The sequence below is a fragment of the Ptychodera flava genome, chromosome 11, assembly GCF_041260155.1.
Source record: "Ptychodera flava strain L36383 chromosome 11, AS_Pfla_20210202, whole genome shotgun sequence".
In the NCBI taxonomy this organism is placed as follows: domain Eukaryota; kingdom Metazoa; phylum Hemichordata; class Enteropneusta; family Ptychoderidae; genus Ptychodera; species Ptychodera flava.
The window spans coordinates 720,884-740,071 of NC_091938.1; the positions used below are offsets into that span (position 1 = coordinate 720,884).

At 36.1% G+C, this 19,188-nt stretch overlaps 2 protein-coding genes across 3 annotated transcripts in view; both read left to right on the plus strand.

Annotated features, from left to right (window-relative positions):
• Window positions 1-10,582, plus strand: part of LOC139143208 (E3 ubiquitin-protein ligase UBR2-like) — an 80,069-nt gene extending 69,487 nt beyond the window's left edge. For both annotated transcript variants that reach the window (XM_070713356.1, XM_070713357.1), the window contains 6 exons: window positions 304-436; window positions 1,225-1,399; window positions 1,683-1,760; window positions 2,386-2,556; window positions 7,213-7,314; window positions 8,210-10,582. In XM_070713356.1, coding sequence (XP_070569457.1) covers window positions 304-316 — 13 coding nt within the window. In that variant the 3' untranslated portion in view covers window positions 317-436; window positions 1,225-1,399; window positions 1,683-1,760; ... (1 more) ...; window positions 7,213-7,314; window positions 8,210-10,582. The remainder of the gene's footprint in view (window positions 1-303; window positions 437-1,224; window positions 1,400-1,682; window positions 1,761-2,385; window positions 2,557-7,212; window positions 7,315-8,209) is intronic.
• On the plus strand, window positions 388-8,351 carry LOC139143246 (E3 ubiquitin-protein ligase UBR2-like). Its single transcript, XM_070713402.1, has 6 exons — window positions 388-436; window positions 1,225-1,399; window positions 1,683-1,760; window positions 2,386-2,556; window positions 7,213-7,314; window positions 8,210-8,351. Exons 1-6 carry the CDS (start codon window positions 388-390, stop codon window positions 8,349-8,351), a joined length of 717 nt encoding a protein of 238 aa, XP_070569503.1.
• Window positions 10,583-19,188: the final 8,606 nt, after the last annotated feature.

Here is a 19,188-nt window from a genome sequence, read left to right on the forward strand (position 1 = left end):
ATTTGTGATTAAAATGTCTTGTGTAACAGTTCTTTTCTTAAAAGAGTCATCTTTGAAATGAGAAAAGTGGTAAATTTTATGAAACTTTCATAAAGTACACTATAGGTAAACATAGAAATCAACATGAGATAGTATTGAAAATTGTAGATGATATTTCTGTCTTGTGTTGCCAACCTTTCATATCCATGGTAAAACACCATTGTTTCAAAACCCTTCTCATATTTGACCATTATGTATGACAAAATTTATTGAGGAAGTTTACAGTTTACTGATTGTCTTTTCATGTCTGCGTTTGTTCATCAGGAATAAACTTTAACAGTTCCGTCGTCATGGCAACTACTATGTCAGGTAAAGAAGGCGTGTCTTCCATTTTTGAGGTGTGCAGCCATGTTTTTTCATTTTCTCAATGGCATTGCAAGTCCAGCTGAACTTCAAAGTAAGTGTGTGTTCCAACATTTTTTGGCATTTTCAGTAGAATTATATCAAGGAAATAATGATATGTATCAATGAAATGTCTGAGACAAAGATGAAATCACTAAGCCCTTTTGGGTGAAAATCACTATTACAGCTCCGTTTGAATTCCCTGACAAGAATTAATGTTAATTATAGCCAGTTAGCTGATCTAACAAGGAAAGTCCATGATAGTATTACATTTCATTGTATGTGATGATGTAATTTTATTTTAAATAGTGGAATCCATTTGCATATCAGATCATAATTATCTGCATGCAGTACCACTCTCATCTACAAAGTTGACTTGAATAGTAAGTTCAATCTTTCTGAGTTGGTTTTAAACCATCTAATGAAACTCCAATGCAAATTCATGTAAGAAAAGGTTTTTGTCAATCTTTTTTTACAAGTTTTGCTTAACAATACCTTTTTTCCATACCAGCCATGTTAACAGCTGATGATGTTATCCATTTCAAGAGAAAGTCTCTTGATCTTTAATACCACTCTTTATTTAAAATTAATCCTAATTTCTATGAAATGAATATCTTTTGAGTTCAGTTTAACTTAGCTATCAGATACAACCATACATCCGTCAGATTGTTCCAAACCACCTTCATCATTCAAATAGGACAGCCTCACGTAGTGGAACTGGTTTACATACTGATGTATTTACATGTATGGCAAATCTTTGACAGCTACATATCTAGGAGTGTTACCGCCATTATTCAGAAACAAAAGGACCTGATTATCATTCTCTCATGTTTTCAAACACAGATGTTGGTATTGATGAATTTGAACCTCTATGTCAATACCTTGCAATGCCAACTGATCTGTCGCAACTGTTTGACAATGAGGGCGCTCCACAGATGCAAACTATCATTGAAAGATGGTGTCAACACCCAGCCATCACAACAAAGATGTCTGTTGAAAACCAGGGCAACTTGGTCAGGTATTTCTTTACAATTGTTAATGAATCTACATATGACACTGGGTTACAGTATATTACAACAATATTATTTCCACTGAATTCTAGAAAACTCACTTATTAAAATATGATGAATTCAAAGTACGGCATCATGTGAAACAATTCAGTGTAGAAAATCTTGACTATTAAAGTTAAGGAGCTCTGTGACGTCAGAGGTCAAATAGCTCCTCAGTTCACTAGTACATGCATTCCAGACTGTGTGTCCTTGATACATTTCAGATAGAGTTTGATGTATTTTGTGTTTCAGATATCCACTTGAAGTGAATCAACTGATTGAATTGCCACAAGACTACAGTCAGCTGATCAATACTATATCATTGTTTATGTAAGTACAAAGCATATCCATCAGAATATATCTGTGCAATTGCTGCAATATGATGAAACAAAACCAGGTGATATTTAGATGACAAAATCAAAGTAAAAATAATAAGAAATGTCATTGTCATAAAAATATATATGAACTGAATAATAGTATTTTTTGAATCTGACTAAGTTTTATGAGTTTGTTAGGAGCGAAACTGCACTCAGTCCAACTACAAAGAGGATGCACCAGTTTAGAGACATGGACTCAAAACAGAGTATCTTGGAGACCCTGAAGAAAACCTCCTGTGTGTGGTCGAAATGTTGGTTTTATAATAAAGGCTTAACCGTAGACTACCGGACTTGTCTCCTTTTTCAAACTTAAGTTTTATACTCTAATACAGCTATCAAATATTTGCATTCCTTGAATTATGTTTGATGCAAACATTTTTCAATTTTTCTGTTCAATACTCCTGATTCAGAAGTTTACTTTCCTTGTCTTTATTGATAACACACAAACCAGGATATCTCTGAGAGATTCTTTTACTATCTCAAAAGTGAATGAATCTTACACTGTATGATTGTGTGCATCCAGAATGCACAGCGCCATCTATTGCCAGCTTTACATTTGCCTTTCCTTTTCTTTGTAGGTGTCCAAAATCCAGTGGAAGTGACAGCAGAGCACCAACTCTTTGTTTAGTTTGTGGAGAGACACTGTGTTCTCAGAGTTACTGCTGTCAGAAGGAACTTGATAATGACATTGTTGGTGCATGTATGGCTCATACCTATACTTGTGGTGCTGGCGTTGGAGTCTTTTTAAGGTAAAGTACAACATGTACTATTGGCTTTAGACATTACAAGCAAAAGTGCACATCCTATTGAAATAAGCCTTTTAAAATCTGAATTATATGCGTTAGGTGCTCATGGGCTTAATTATTACAGCCACATTTTTATAAATGTATGATAAATGAAAACAGAATTAGTGAAAATATTATGGAATCTGAATTGTATTATGTTCAAAGCAGGACAATTTCTTTTGAAGTGGATTGTGTTTTTATAACTTCATTAAACATCTCATTTTAATACTTATGGTCAATATTTGAACCCAGCAAGTGTGTTGGAAATGGCAAAATCAAGACATAAATTGATGGTTTCAGACCTTATGTTTTGAGGCGAGCGATCGCTCCGCTCGCCAACCACTCGCGCAAATCAAATTCCGCGAGAGCGATTAGCTGCTCGTGCCACGGCTGGGACCCAAGTTTTTGAGACCAAAGGCACATGTTGTAACCAAAATGTAACATACCGGTACTCTAATCTCCTCTGATAGACGCGCGAGGCACAGTGTAGTGAATAAAACTATGCTTTCAATATTCAGTTCACTTCACTTCAGTATGAATTACGTTCTCGGCAAGGTGCAACAATGTGATACAGTATTACTATAGCACTCATCTGGTGATAGTGTATCGGCATTGGGCCTGTACACTTCAATAGCACTACTATAGTTTGGAATTTACACGTATACAAATGTACAAAGTACAGCCCTTCATTCTTTCAATTTCAGACCAACTCCGTTTTCTTGGCTGCTATATTCTTTCTAAGTGTTCAAAACATAAACGGTTATCCTGCAACAGCAAGATTTCATAGGAAAAATATGCGTGACAAACGAGGATCATATTGCTTATGCTATCGAGATCGAACGTGGAGAAAATGTCTACGATGATGAATGGCACTACACGTCGCAACTCGCGGAAACAAATGCATAATCTCTGATTAAACAGTTTAGCCTGAGCGACTGCTAGGTCTCTTGGTCCTTTGAAAATAATTAAATTGACTCTGAAAAGTTGGACAGATACCCGATCATTCTGAAAAAAAGATCTCGAAACGATCATGAGTTCATTCTACTTTAAAACTTTGAAAGACGTAAATTTTTGCAACATTTTGGCGCACAGCATAGGAGTTCTGTGTGACTGTCGTAAAATGGTAGCCCTCGGCCCTCTTCGCCCTCTTCGCCTTCGAGTGTACACACCGCAGATCGTGTACCTCGACATGGCTGTTATGATAAATTCGTTTTGTTTTGTGGAATGTAAACTGGTGATCACTTCGATATATCGCGGTAAGAATCGGCCAAATTAACTTTGGTTGAAGACCAACGAGCATGCAGGATGTTTCAGCGGGCCGCAAACGTAAACAAATGAAACATAACTTGACTGTGGAGTACTGGTAGCACGATTCAGTGTAACATCTAGTTCTGTACGCGTACTCGGCGTAGTTCAAATTATGGAGGTAAAAAAATACCTCCATGTTCAAAACCAAACATGTTTAATGACAGCACTGTTGTCTTGGTAGGTTTTGTCTTAATGCCAATGTATCTAATGTGCATACCATAAGTCTTAGTATATTTAAAAGGCTTGTATTTTATGAAAAAATCATGGAAAGGTTACATGTCCTTTTAAAAAGTATAAATTCATCTATTAGTCCCTGAATGCAACAGAGGCCACATTTTTGCATATTTATTGTTCGAAAAATGTTGAAAGTTAGCCAATATGCTATGAACATTTGGGTGGGAGAACATTGCTTATCCTGTTCCATCTATCAAAATACATAACCCGTATTTTCTCCCTTCTCTATTACATAACAATAAGAAAGACAGCTAGTCACATTGTTTTCGTAATAAATTTTATTCATGCACTCTCCATACTGTTTTCAGGGCACCTGTTCAGTCACTCTCCTAATGTCAGCAGTGCCATATTCAAATCACAAGAGATGACACAATTTTTTTTTTCACTAGCCTTACTACTTTTAGGGGAGCTGTTAAATCACTCGCCTACCACTCACCTGGATAGCTTCAGGAGAGTGAATTTTAGCTCTCCTGCCATTTTCAAAAAATAAGCCCTGTGGTTTGTGAGTGTAACCTTCAGAATCCATCATTTGACAACCAGTCCTTGTAACCTCCATAAATGTAATAATCTCCATAAATGTAACGCCAACCATAATTGTAATAAAATGCACCCATAAATGTAATATCACCCATAAATGTAACAAAAATCCACCATAAATGTAATAAAAACACCAACCACAATTGTAATAAATGGTAACCATAAAAGTAATAAACAAATCACCCATAAATGTAATACTTGTCAACCATAAATGTAATAAATCTATTTTGTCGTTGCAATTGAGGAATTAGCCCATAAATATTTATCTATTTAATAAAGAAAGCAACTCCACACATTATTCATATCTTAATTGTTTGTGTTTAGTGTGTTTTGTATATTTGAAAGTGTATTTTACTTTTTCCTGTTTTAAGTACAGAAGATTGGCCATGGCGAGACACAGCTGTAATATGAATGTTAGTCCAGTCTCTACTCCAGAGTAGAGGAGTTGTATAAAGTTGTATGTTTCTCTTTTAGTTGTTCTGAGTCACTGTCATAAACCTTGTGTGGTATCACTGGTTGACGAGTAATATTTTGACACTTCCTTATTATGTAATTATCAGTGTCCAGAACTGCTGTTCCCCTTCCGTTTGATCGGTACCTCACCGTTTTATTCTATTCTTTGTTTCGGAAAGGAAACCTAGTTTCAGGAAAGTATGCAATAACATTACACTAGTCTTATTATAATAAAGTTATTATTTACTCAGGGCATTGATAAACAAATGATCACATATGCAAGTTCAAGTTTATTACATTTATGGTTGAGTTTTATTACATTTATGGTTAATTTGTTTATTACATTTGTTATTGCGGGTTAATGGTTGACTGTTTTATTACATTTGTTGTTGATTTTATTACAATTGTGGTTGATATTACATTTGTGGAGATTATTACATTTATGGAGGTTACAGCCCTGACTCTGAGCAGACACTCTACATAAGTAGTTGTCATTCTGATTGACATGTAAGTTGTTGCAGGAAGTCAGCAAAAAGCAAGGTGTGAACCACTACTCTGGGCCATGCCCATGTGCTCACTAGTTTTCAAATGCATCCAAGTCTGGAAGCTCAGTTCACAAGAATGCAAGTGATGTATATTTGATCTTCAGAACCATCACCAGACTGTGTAATAACAAACTTCTTTTTACAGGTCATTGCATAGACTATAGTCTATAGAAGCTATTGGGATGGGTATCCGTCTGGCGTCCGTCTGTATGTATGTATGTATGTATGTATGTATGTATGTATGTATGTATGTCCGTTTGTGAGGCGTCCGTCCACTCAAATATCTTGAGAACCGCAGTACTTACTGATTTGATATTTGTTGTGTAGATCAAAAATATGATTTTGAGAAACTTGTTTTTTAATTTTTTGATATTGTTGAAAATATGCAAATTAGTGCAAAAAAAGGCGTTTTTGGTAAAAAATCTTCTTCTTCATAACCGCTGGTCAGACAGCTTTGTTATTTGGTATACAGGTCCCTAGGGATAACCCAACTTAGATTTGTTCAAATTGTGATGAAATATGAAAATCTGTATTTTTAAGGAATTTTTTGTCATTTTTGGTCAAAACTTTATTTCATCAAAACCGCTCATCTGACAGCTTTGATATTTGGTATACAGGTTCCTACAGATGAACTAAATATGATATATTGAATATATGATGAAATCTGCAATTTTGTATTTTTGGTGCAATTTTTGCCATTTTTGGTCTAAAAATGTGTTTCTCAAAAACTACTTGTCTGATGCCTTTGATATTTGGTATACAGGTTCCTAGGGGTTGTCTTAGTGTGATGTATTGAAATTTGATGAAATTTTTAATTTTTGTATTTTTGGGTCAATTTTTGCCATTTTTTGGTCAAAATATTTGTTTCTCAAAAGTTGCTCATCTGATTATCTTTGATATTTGGTATACAGGTTCCAAGGCTTTATCCTAATGTAATATATTGAAATTATGATGAAATCATCAATTTTGCATTTTTGCTGCTAATTTTGCCATTTTTTGTCAGGCCATCCTGAAATGAGCTATCAAAGATGTCCACCTTCTTCATCAATACATGTGTCACAAAAAGTTATTCTCTACATAACACAGCAGAGCTCTGTCAACTTTTGGGTCGCTTGTTTTTTCAAAACCGCTGGTCAGACAGCTTAAATATTTGGTTTACAGGTGGTCCCTAGGATGACCTTAGTGAGATAATTTCATACAGTCAGGAAATACTTAATTTTGTATCAATGTCTATAGTAGCTTCAGGGACATTGGCCCTATGTTTTATATCAGAGTACAACCACAAGGTCAAATAGTTACCATACGTAATAAACTAAAGGTGTTTGAAAAATGTTACCAAAAGACATTTAGTTTTTATAACAAACACCAGCAGGATAAGATTTATCATGAACAGTTTCTGTCACTATAGAAACATCAACGACTTTGTCAACCTTGAATAATTTTTTCATAATCATTGAAATGGACAAGTTTTTAAAATAGGTATATTTTGATGAATTTACTGTCCTTTCAATGTTTTGATTCAGTTGTGTTGTCTTTTTTACAGAGTTCGAGAGTGTCAATTGATACTATTATCAGGGAAAAACAAAGGATGTTTCTTTACACCACCATATCTAGATGACTATGGGGAAACAGATCAAGGACTAAGGTCAGTCTTTGTCATTCTGTGATTGCTGTCAGGGCTGTCATTCTCCAATAATCCTCCACATTGTCATAGTTTAAAATTTTGAAGTGAGCTTGAGGTTGTATACGCCTCAAAAGTGAAAGACTTAAAACTTTTGCAATGGGGTCGCCATATAAATTTTAGTATTAGAGAATAAATTACCCAAGATTTACCAGTGTTTGAAATTCAAAATGGCCGCCATCCCTGTATTTACTCTACTGGGGGAAAAATAAAATTTTTGATTTTCAAAAAGCTGGGACAATGAAAGTCTTTCTTTCTCCTAAGGCTTCAAAATGAGCCCCCACAAGTAGTAGACTGGAAAAGAATTTGAAAACTTTGAGAGTCCAAATGTCCTGAAGAAGCATTCTAAATGTACAATTTTACCAGTGAGAATCTTTATGGTGTCTCAGCCCCTTCACATTTTGAGCCCAGATGTATTCATATGATTATATTTATCTATACAATGGGTCACTTTGGATTTTTGATTTTGTACAAATTTTGGTAGCATTGAATGCTCTACTTTAAAAAAATCTTCATGGCTTTTGAGATTTTTCAGAATCATTAGAATTTGAAGGAAGTCTGAAGAAATTCGGAAATCTGAAGAAAGAGTAGATATGTTATTAACAAAAAGTATTTACTGTGATTGATGTCCAAATGTATCAACTGCATATATTTCAAGTCTTTTAGCGAGTTGTATAAAGCCAACTAGAATAAAATTCATTTGGATATTACAATCAATCACACCAGCTTTGCAACATGTCTGTATATGCCTTGCTATTGTGTGTTATGTTTTGTGTAGATATTAAAAGCTCCCCAGATCCAGCTAGATCTTTCAAGGCAAATACAGATCATCAATTGTGTTTTGTATATTTTACTACAGGAGAGGTAATCCACTGCATCTTTGTCAAGATAGATATCGGAAACTTCAAAAACTATGGTTACTTCATGGCATCCCTGAAGAGATTGCACATCAACTAGAATCCAATAACAGTTTACAAACAATTGATTGGCAGAACCTGTGATTAATATTGATTGGCAGAATCTGTGATCAATATTGATTGGCAGAACCTGTGATCAATGTTGATTGGCAGAACCTGTGATCAATATCGATTGGCAGAACCTGTGATCAATATTGATTGGCAGAATCTGTGATCAATATTGATTGGCAAAAGCCTGTGATCAATATTGATTGGGAGAACCTGTGATCAATATTGATTGACAAAAACCTTTGATCAATATTGATTGGCAGAATCTGTGATCAATTTTAGACAAGGCATTTATCAGTAAAGGCAATTAGAGAGCTTTATGTAGGCTGCTATTCTGATTCTGTGTTCACAGTTTGATCCCAAATAGGAAATCTAAATCTACAATTAAGCATTGAAACCAACATAAAGCAATCTTGTCACTATGGCTGTGTATTAAACATATGGTAATTATTAAATCGTTACCATACAACAAATTTGCTGTATTTTAGGGGCTTTCCAAATTTACGAATTGTTAAGTGCCAACCATGAATGAGACTGAAACTGAAAGCTCAACTTTGACCCCTGACCTCTGCCCTTCCCTCTTGTGTATTTATGGAAAGAGAACATTTAAAATAAATGACAGTGTGGCATGTATGATATTTTCAGCTGTGGTGCCATGAACCACAGACTCAAAGGAATGTAATTCATATAACACATGTAATTGTAATTAAGTTTATTTGAAAAGTTAAAGAGTTGCTGTAATGTTCTGTCCTAGATTCCTGCAAACACTTGCACATGTAAAACCTTCTATTTCTGCCAATCTTCATAGTTTTTATGATGGTCAGTCATTTTTACACAGACCCAAAAATATTTTCCAAAGGGTTGCTATTATATGAAATCTATAGACATTGAACAAATCTTTGACCCATTTGAAAAAGTGACAGATTTCAAAGACTACCAACATCAATTGAAAGTCCATATTCTTATTTTGCTGTTCTTTAGTTTTGGTTTAGCTTTTCACATGAACACTTCAGCTTTGAAAATATGTACATTAACGCACAGTTAGGGTAGTATCTGTGATTAACTTTACAAATACTGATCATCACACCCCTCATCATGGCTTTCTTTATAATTGTCATTGTCTTGGTGTACCGAATTCATGGTTCATATTTTCTGAGTCCCAAGCCAGTAAGCCATCAGAGGAAAAGTATCTGCGATTGCAACATTAAAAGCATTTACAATTATGCAAATTCATAAAATCAGGACACAAGGACTGTTGATGTGTTTTAATTTGAAAACTGAAGTTTCAGAACATCAATTCTTGTCTGACGTGAATCAACGCCATCATGTTTTTACAATGCCCATAAAAAAGTTCAAATGAAAACACATTTGTCACTTTGTTTTCTTGTGTAGTTTTATCATATTTGACTTCGTAAATTATCCATGATGCCTGTATATCTTAAATTTTGATACGCATATTACATATTGGTCTGTTGGGTTTATTTAGTTGTAGTAATGGATTTGAAACGCTGCATTCAAACCTCTCACAGCTGAATATTTTGAAATAAAAATTGTGTAGGTCACTCTTGAAACAATAGGGTGATGATGCTCTCTACCATCGGTGTACTGATTTTGTACAGGTGTAAACTTGTAGTTGATGTATCATAAAGCTACATGAATTGGCAGCCATATTTAAATAAGGTCATGTGTCATTCAATGAACTGTATGTAATTGGCCAACAGCTCAGTTTCCACTGAGGTCACAGGTCACTTGGAAAACTTTCAATATCATGATATTATACTGCTCTCACAGCAGTATTTGTCATGGTAATAGTGAGCAAAGTCCATCCTGTGTGTGTGAAAGAACTCTGCTCCAGGACTACACTGTGAGTGCAGTTCAAAATTTGTCCTGAATCTGCCCTGATATGGGGTCACATGATCACAAGCACAGTGATGACATGGACCCATACTGATATTTGAACTCTGACCTTAAAACCTGCAACATGGCTGTACCTTCTCAGACTAATACTTTACAATAGCAACAGAAATGTTTCTGTTAGAAGTAGATATTGTTTTGAAGTGAATTGGATTATAAATAATTCAGCAATAGAAGATTGTACATTAAAAATTGGAATATTTTGCATTGTACAAAGGTATTTATGATTTGCCTTAAATACTAATTTGTGAAAAATTTTGGTGTTTCGAATCACGGAAAGTTCATCTAATGTATGTAGAGATAGATGTGTGGCACAGTTCATAAAATAAAGACTGACATATTATTCCATGGAAGACTGACTGAGGTTTATTTCATCACTGATCTAGATTTATTCCAGAAAAATAACGAAGTTATAAATCTTAGCAGACAGGAGGGACATAGAGTTGTACCAACAGAAGAACTAACCCAGAGGTAGTATACTGTGGTCTGATCTTGACTCTTCAAACTACACAGCTTCCCAAACTTATTTCAAAGAATAACTTTCTTGGAATTCTTCCAGCAACAAACTCATGAGAAATACAAAGAGCATTGAGTATCTATGCAAATTAAAATCCATGTATCAAATTGTTGGTTATAGCTTTTCCCTCGTCATTGCACTGAAATATGGTCAAACCCAATGGTACTGTTTTTGTTTTCATAAAACTGCTCAAAGTTTGGTCAGCAGAACTGAAATCCAGTTGTCTTATATGTTATACTCTACTTTGTTGTAAGATCTCATTCTGTAGACATGTCTCGCATAGAAAACAATACAAAAAATGCTGACTGTGCGATGATCAGTTCATTTATCTGTTAAATTTAATACCTTGTGTTTTATGATGTTATAAAGTGATCTGTATATTTTACTCAGTAGTTTGATAGCAATTTCAGAGGTTCTTCAAATAATGATCCAATGAAATCGCTCTAAGTTGTACAAGACACCATCTCATTTAACTGCTCATATTTTGTCAATTGGTGGTACCCATGCTCGACACAGTAGCCCCTTTCAAAAATGGGACGTTTATTTTTCAGATTTTTTTTTCACTTACCTCTTTCAAGCTTTCCCTTTTTTAATATAATTATAACAAAGCCTGTGTGGAGGAGAAAATTATTTTTAAAAGCCAGGTTTTATGCCGATAAAGTACGGTGCTGACATTGAGGGCGCTATTCACCATTCTAATGTGGCCGAGACTCCCTCCCGTCATATTTTTAGTCCCATCTTGCGGCTGACTCGCAGCGTGTTTGCAAGGTTATATCTGATTGGTCGATTGTCACTATTCACAGCAACTTAGGGAGTTTATTTGTATTATTTCATTATAACGGTACGATTCTGCCAACCAATTGGATACCATCTTGTCCTTCCATTGGCTAGCTTATCTCATAGTGGGAAGATTCCTACTGGAAAATCATGAAATCTCCACATCATTTTTGATAAATTGCCACTTTTTGATAACCCCAAGTCAGCAACGATGCACAAGTGAAATGTGTGTGTCAAAAGAGATGCCCTTTCTATTCTACGTGAAGACTGACTGGAAAGGTTTGGGACAGAATAAGCTTATTGAACGCGAACTGTGTGGAGTTGGCCAAAAGTCTCCCTCATCCAACAGTGGCTTAGACTTTAACGTTGATAATTTTTATCCAAACAGGGAGTTCGAAATGTTAATTCAAAAACGATTTAAGTCGCTGCTTATTCTTGACAAATATATTCAATACGTGTACTTTGTATCAACTTGTTCTATGGTACTTTAAAAGTAATACTGATTATTTTCTCAAGTGATACAAAATAGCCACTTTTTAATTGCCCATGTTAGGGATAAATAAAGTTCTATTGAATTGAATTGAATTGAACTGAATTTCCAGCAACCAAACCTACAATAATAAGACAGAAAAGGAACAGGGTAGGTGTCAGTTCCAGGTGTTAATTAATGTGGATCAACTGGTTTACGACTCGCAGAAATTCTTATAACCAATTTTCTACGCAAATTATCGATTTTGGAAAGGTAAGTTTGAAGTAAGTTAAAATTTTTAAATTTTAAAATTACCCTAATTATATATTAAGATGTTAAACATTTCTTTGTAAAGACGTATAACCTGGTCATGAGGGCCGGTTTATGACCACGAGGGACCATAGCATGCGTTAGCAGAAACTCATCACTATTCCCCGAGGCCTAGCAGCCGTAGACCGACGGGTGTGGCGATGTGTTTCTGGAAAAGCAAGAACTCGATGGTAATAAACGGTTGCTACAGCCCGAATAAAGGCTGTTATAACAAACCACATGTTTTTATTTAAATGTGCCTTTATGTCTATACACTGAAACAATACATTATGAGAAATTTACCGGGCGATTCTTCACAGTGGGAATAGTAGTTTCTTCCCAAAAAGAAGTGAAATGTCCTGAGCATACCCTAACGTCCTTGGTTACGCTTGACTCTTTGTTGTCAATTAACTCTTCAAGTGCCGACGCTGTTAAAATAGAAAAATGTGCTGCTGTAGTCAGAGGATTGTCGCTAATCCCGGGCGATAAGCATGCTTAATCACCCACCATTGTTTCGAAGCTGCAGAGGTCTTGTTTATCGTCCATAATGTAAAGGACCACAATATAGTTGTCAACAATCGCAATTATGTATTTTTTTACATCCTAAATAACTTTGCGATGTCAAACTCGAGTGGGAAGAAATAAGTTAACAACCTGAACAAAAAGTTCCAAAAGCAAAAAGTTCGTACATTTACTGCCACCACTATACCCTTCGGACCCAGCTATAGGAGGGACACATTGTACTCTAATTACCCCCCACCCCGCCTCCCCATTTGCCAAAGAACCATGGTATATCTAATGCTGCCTAAAATTTCCGCCCAATGAAAAATTTAAAAAAATGTGTTCCAGAAAGTAGTTTTTGATGGATTTTTTCCTTTCACCAAATTGTGTCATCTTTTTTGTCAAGCCTTCTCTGGCTGATTTTTTTTCATCAGCATGTGCTTAGAATTGTTTTTCGAAAATCTTCCTGACCCCCTCCCCTGGATATCAAATGGTCCATCCCTAAAAGGAATAACAAACCTTTGTGCGGTAGTCGGGCTTGATCCGCTTTACTACAGGTCGGTAAAATTGTAAATAAATCACGCACTGTTAAATGTACACAAGGATTCACTCAGGGGACATAGGTATTCCATAGGGTCTAAAATTACACTATTTTTCTGTAACAAAGGAAGTATAATGCCAGCACAGATAATAGAAGGTATTCCCTTCTGCTGTCTAATATCCAGGCTAGACTTGTTAACATCATCTTCCTTTCCAACTTACTAGCAGTGGAGGTATAGAATAACTTCTCATTCGATTGTCTTGAACCAAATATCCATTCAAGGATATCCTCCTTGGATGAAATACGAAACTAACTCGATAACAAGAAGACTCGGACAGTGACGTGTACAACCTCCATAAATATTATCATCTCAAAATGTACGTTGTGGCTATCGACACGATGATCGTGTCGGTAAGCAAGAAAAGGCACCTTATCGACACGATCATGATAACTTGCGATTAAATGCACATTGTACACATATGTCACCATTTTCTTTTATCAAATGGTCTCAAATGTACGGCTTTCGTGTTGAAATAAAGTTTCCTCGTGTGACAAAAAGTGTGTTCTCCATATTTAGCCTAACAAACAACCAATGAAATCGTATATGCGATCTCAATATTTCACGTTTTCGAGACTCAAACTGTCCCCAAAAAATGAATTAGAGAGCATAACAAACAAAATAGCAGCTTCACACACACAACAAGAATTTTCATATTTAAAAAACTTGATGCTTCTAATGTGGTGTATGGGGATGGATGATGCGAGTGATACGGATGAATACGATTCTCCATAGCGTGTGAGTTCGCATACCCTACTCTGCACCTACAATTCTTTTTTCTTTTTCTCTTTCATTCTGTCTGTTATTTTGTAATTTTCTCTTCTCTCCCACTCTTCCTTCCCATTTTTTCTCTCTTCTCGCAACATTCATTGCATTTTGACAATCTCCGCTGATCTTTGACGGAGATTCAGAACTTTAAAAATTACGAAGTATCATGCCTTTGGCTATAAGGAAGACAAGTGCGCCGATACATATTAAACTAAATTTGCTTGACCGATGAGGCATTTACATTATGGCTTTTTACTGAGTTTGAAGATCGTAAAAAAACAAAGGCTCATGATCGTGTCGATTGTAAGATTTTCCCGTTTATTTGCACGATCATCCTGCGTATAAGCGGAAATGCTTCTTATAGACACGATCATCATCGTGTGGATTATCCGTTTGTTTTTCTTATCTACACGATGATAGTGTCGGTATGTGTTGTTCTTTATCAAAACGATGATCGTATCTATAAGAAGCATTTCCAGTTTATTTGCACGATCATCGTGCAAATAAGAGGGAAATGCTTCTTATAGACACGATCACCGTGTCAATAAGTAAGAAAACTGTGTATTTGCACGATCATCGTGCAAATAAGCGGAAAATGCGTCTTATAGACACGATCATCTTGTCAATAAGTAAAAAGGACATGCTTACTTACACGACCATCGTGTGGATAGGTAAGAAAAACCACGTTATCCACACGATCATCGTGTCGGTATTTTTTTCTATACACACGATGATCGTGTCGATAGGCGCTACCCAAAATGTAACACCGACTGTATTTGTGATAAAATGCAACCATCAATGTAATATCGCCAATTCATGTAATAAAAATCACCATAGGCCTAAACGTAAAAAACAATCATAGTTGTAATCACATAGTAACTATTAATGTAATGGAAAAAACCTATAAACGTGATACATTTAGACTGAAAAGATGACGTAATTTATAATGGAAAACCAACCACAGCCCGATTCAAACACTCGTTTTCAATTGTTCTTGATTATCAAGAAAATTTTTTATCTGTTCTAAGGCCGTTGTCAAGCTACTGACACTGTCTCAATGCCTGATGTTATCTGTTGTGCTGAGCGCAGACATCCAGACTTGTCCAAGACGAATTGTCTGTTTCCTTAGCGAATGTATACATTCATGTATTGTGCAATGAGAGAAATGCATTCTTTTGCAGCTGTTTATCTGGGCGTTCTATTTCTGCAATGTTTAGAGATGACTAATAGAGTATATTACATAAAGAAATACAATGGGCAGACGCTGATGATTGTAATAGTTTATACAAAATATGATGAACATACTATAGATCACGCGGAGAGTGTTTGCGTGCCAAGGTCATTCCGGTCACTGTTTGCTTTCCTAGGTCTCAGATTTCATGTCAAGGGTCATCCAAGTCAGTCATTTCGTTGATGCTGGACATTCAATTATTATCAAAGACGAAGGTAATGTATCGGCTTTACCTAAAACATTCGGTTGTCTTGATAAATACTGTCAAGGAAACAAAAACAAGGGACTAATCACTCGTAAATAATGAATGTCTACAACATTGTAAAACTAATGCAAAAACCAGACATTGAAGACTGCGGCTTGGAGTTGACAAAGAAACCTACATAAAAACACGGCTGTGTTCAGATCCTAGTGTGATCACGATCCTTAGTTCTTGTTGTTTGTGAGGGACCGTGGCTTCTTTAGGGATGGATCATTGGATCTTGGGAGGTGGGGCGGTCAGATTGTGAATATTTTTTTACAATTGTAAATTTTTGAATTTTTTTCCAAGTGAGTCATGGTATGCTAATTTTTTTCCAAATAAACTGTCAGATGTGTTGTTTTGCGTTCTGCTTTTATTTTTTTATTTTGCAAACTGGTCTGAAGATTTTTTACCTAACCTTTTGCTTTGAAAATTGTTTTTGTTTTCGACCACCTCTCCCAAGATCTAATGGCCCATACCTTATGTCTACCTTGTTACACATTTCAGAAAGGCCGCCTCGTTTTGCCGTTTCAAATTCGATTCTAACGAAAGCTCTACTTCAAGTAGATGTAATTAACTGGATTGTTAAAATGGTCAAAATACTTGGTTCACCATAGATCAAGAAGATATCATGACAACCTTATAAAGTTTGAATCACAGAGTCGTGTAAAGTGATATCTGACATCTTGTGGTGTAGACTGTAGCTTTAAAACACTACTTTGCATGGGGGTAAGTTGATCCACGTGCCATGTGCCAGGGACTCGTGAGAAATTATAAGGAGGGAGGGAGGGCCTAATTAAAAAGAGTATACGGAATCTAGGAATTGCGTTAGTTTACACATGCCCAGAGTATATTCAGGCAACACCACAGTACCCATCTCAACACTACCTTTGTTACGCCAAACTTACAAAAGTCGGGGATTGAAATTAATTAGATGGAATAAGCTTAAAGTATTTAGAGTTTGACCAATTTCAACACCTCTACACACAGAGAGGCCGACTTTGTCTCGGAGCCGAGTTATCACAGAGCGGAGAAGTTTGCCACCGGCCGTGTTCTCATTAATTTTGTATTCAAACTTATTGGCATGTAAAGACCGGTACAATCGTGCATATTGTCGCAAAACCTTCGCGATCTTTGTGGCAAACTGATAGTGAATCACAGTGATATTTGGGAAAGAGTGTCAGTAATTGTTTTCATTACCAGAAAGTAAATTGAAGTAATGTGGAACAACCATTTATGTTATACGGTAGTAACACAGCGTGTAGGTAGAAAAGTTTGCTACAGACAGAGACATACGGGATACGCTATCTGCTCATGTGATCGCTAGGTCGGAAGCAATTCACACTCAAAGTCGATGCCAAAAAGACAAAGTGAACTACTATTGGCTGATAATTTTAGTTTTTCTCTATTTTCCCGCCTTTGGCGCCATGTTGCGAGTTGCGTCACAAAACGCTGCACATTCTGTGGACTACTGCAAACATCAGCATGACTTTTTTTTCTGAGGAGTTCACAGCCCAACTAAGGTAAGACATGTACCAAAGTCACAGTTCGATAGACACCATAGCACCTAGATATTTGCCATATAGCAACCTTAACATGTGGTCTATAAAATCAATGTACAGAATTTCGATTGATCAATTTTTAATGTTACAAATTTACGTGCAGTGTGATTTTGAAAAATACTGGCCCTCCCTCCCTATAATTTCTTTCGAGTCCCTTTCTGCATACGCACAGTATTCGCTGGTTATTCTATGGTCCCCAGTTCATGCATTTAGAAGGCGGCGTTGAAGCCCGAATCTTGATTTATTTATGAAAATGAATTAATGAATTATATTGGAGTGAAAATGCACCAACTTCTGGCTCGCGGCCCCGGTGGTGGCAGTCCCCGGGTTGGTGGGCATACGCGTTACCAAATTCACGGAAAAGGGGGTGTTTTTCTTCAGTCATCTCGGAGATTCTAGGTCCGTGAAATCGAGAAAAAGGGGTACTTTTTCAGAGTAACCTCCGAGATTAGGGGTATTCATTTCATAAACTCCCTAGGACACTAAATCTGGTCTAGTCTCACTCACAAAGAAAATGAAAGACAGTACCGTACGTTTGTATGTACATATGACGTATACATGCCCATCACTTAGGGTCCATCTAAAATCTAAAATCACCTAAAATCAGGTGAGGACAAACATTTGTGATGTATGTACATGTATACAAAGTCAACCTCCAGGGTCAACCCTGGAAGTCAACATACTAACCTCCTAGATTTCGAAAATAAGGGTATGTTGTTACAGCTAATTTCTCCCAGATTTGCAACAAATAGGGGGTGTTTTTCTCAGAAATATTCTAGGAAAGGGGGTACTTTTCAAACTTGGGTAACAAGCATGGGTATCCACCAACCCGGGGACTGCCACCGCCGTGCTCGCGGCACGTGGCCTGTGGCACGCGGCATGCAGCACGTGGCACGTGCATTAGGCTTAGGGACTGGTCAGTTTCTTCGGCCTGGGGGGGGGGGGGGCCGGTGGATTATTTTTTGCCGACGTCAAAAAGTGGCTGACCCCCCCTATTCCAAATTTTGAAAACAGGGTGACCCCCCCTATTCCAAATTTCGAAAACAGGGTGACCCCCCCCCCGGCGCGCGACATAGGTAAAACAAAAGGTGGATATATATATATATATATATATATATATATATATATTATATATATATATATATATATATATATATATATATATATATATATATATATATATATATATATACGTATATTATATTTACATTTTACATATATTTATATTTTAAATAGTCATTCTATGTTTTAATGAAATTGTTGACATGTCAGTTGTAAGATAGGAATTTCAAAGTGTCAATCTTAAAGTTTGAATACAGTACATTTTGAATGAGCTGTATTTTGAATGAGCTGTGAATGTATTTCACACTTTCTATGCTTAACCAGATGTCCTGAACTGTTGTACAGAAATGGATGTCAATCATTAATATCAAAGAGGAAAAAGCAGTGAATCAAAAACTTTGATGGGTGTTGAGACTTGCCAACCATCCAATTAAATCTCATGAGGAGCCATAGAGAGCTTTTTTAGCCAAATCTGATGTGTACAGTGTCTGAGAGGACCTTTTCTTGTAACATTGAAACCATAAAAGCACAGCTAATAATGACAAAAACTGCCTTTTTTAACTGTTATTTTGTTCATAAAAAAGCATCTTTCTACAGAAAACCTGTGAAGCAAAGGAAAATAATTGCATCAATGAGAAGGAAAGATATCTTGTCATTTTTCTATCTCTAAAATAAGTCACTGTATCAAATATATATTGTGAAATATTTGTGCATGTTGCTTTCTCATACTGAATTCTCATAGAGAGAACAGAAAAGTATCAGGAATTTGTCATCCTTTTCATATGAAATGCAGAATTCATAATGGTACAATTTCACTTAGCAAACATCAAGATATCTCTGATTTATTAAAGTATGGCGCCCGAAGGGCGCGCCGAAAAATATGAAACACCCTGATATCTCTGATATATATGCCTTGTATATTA

What these genes read in the sequence shown, in the direction of transcription:
- LOC139143246 (XM_070713402.1), top strand. Translation starts at nt 388, where the DNA reads ATGTTTTTTCATTTTCTCAATGGCATTGCAAGTCCAGCTGAACTTCAA. An exon ending in GGCGTTGGAGTCTTTTTAAG is followed by an intron (nt 2,557 to 7,212) that starts GTAAAGTACAAC and finishes TCTTTTTTACAG; the next exon opens with AGTTCGAGAGTGTCAATTGA. An exon ending in GAAACAGATCAAGGACTAAG is followed by an intron (nt 7,315 to 8,209) that starts GTCAGTCTTTGT and finishes ATTTTACTACAG; the next exon opens with GAGAGGTAATCCACTGCATC.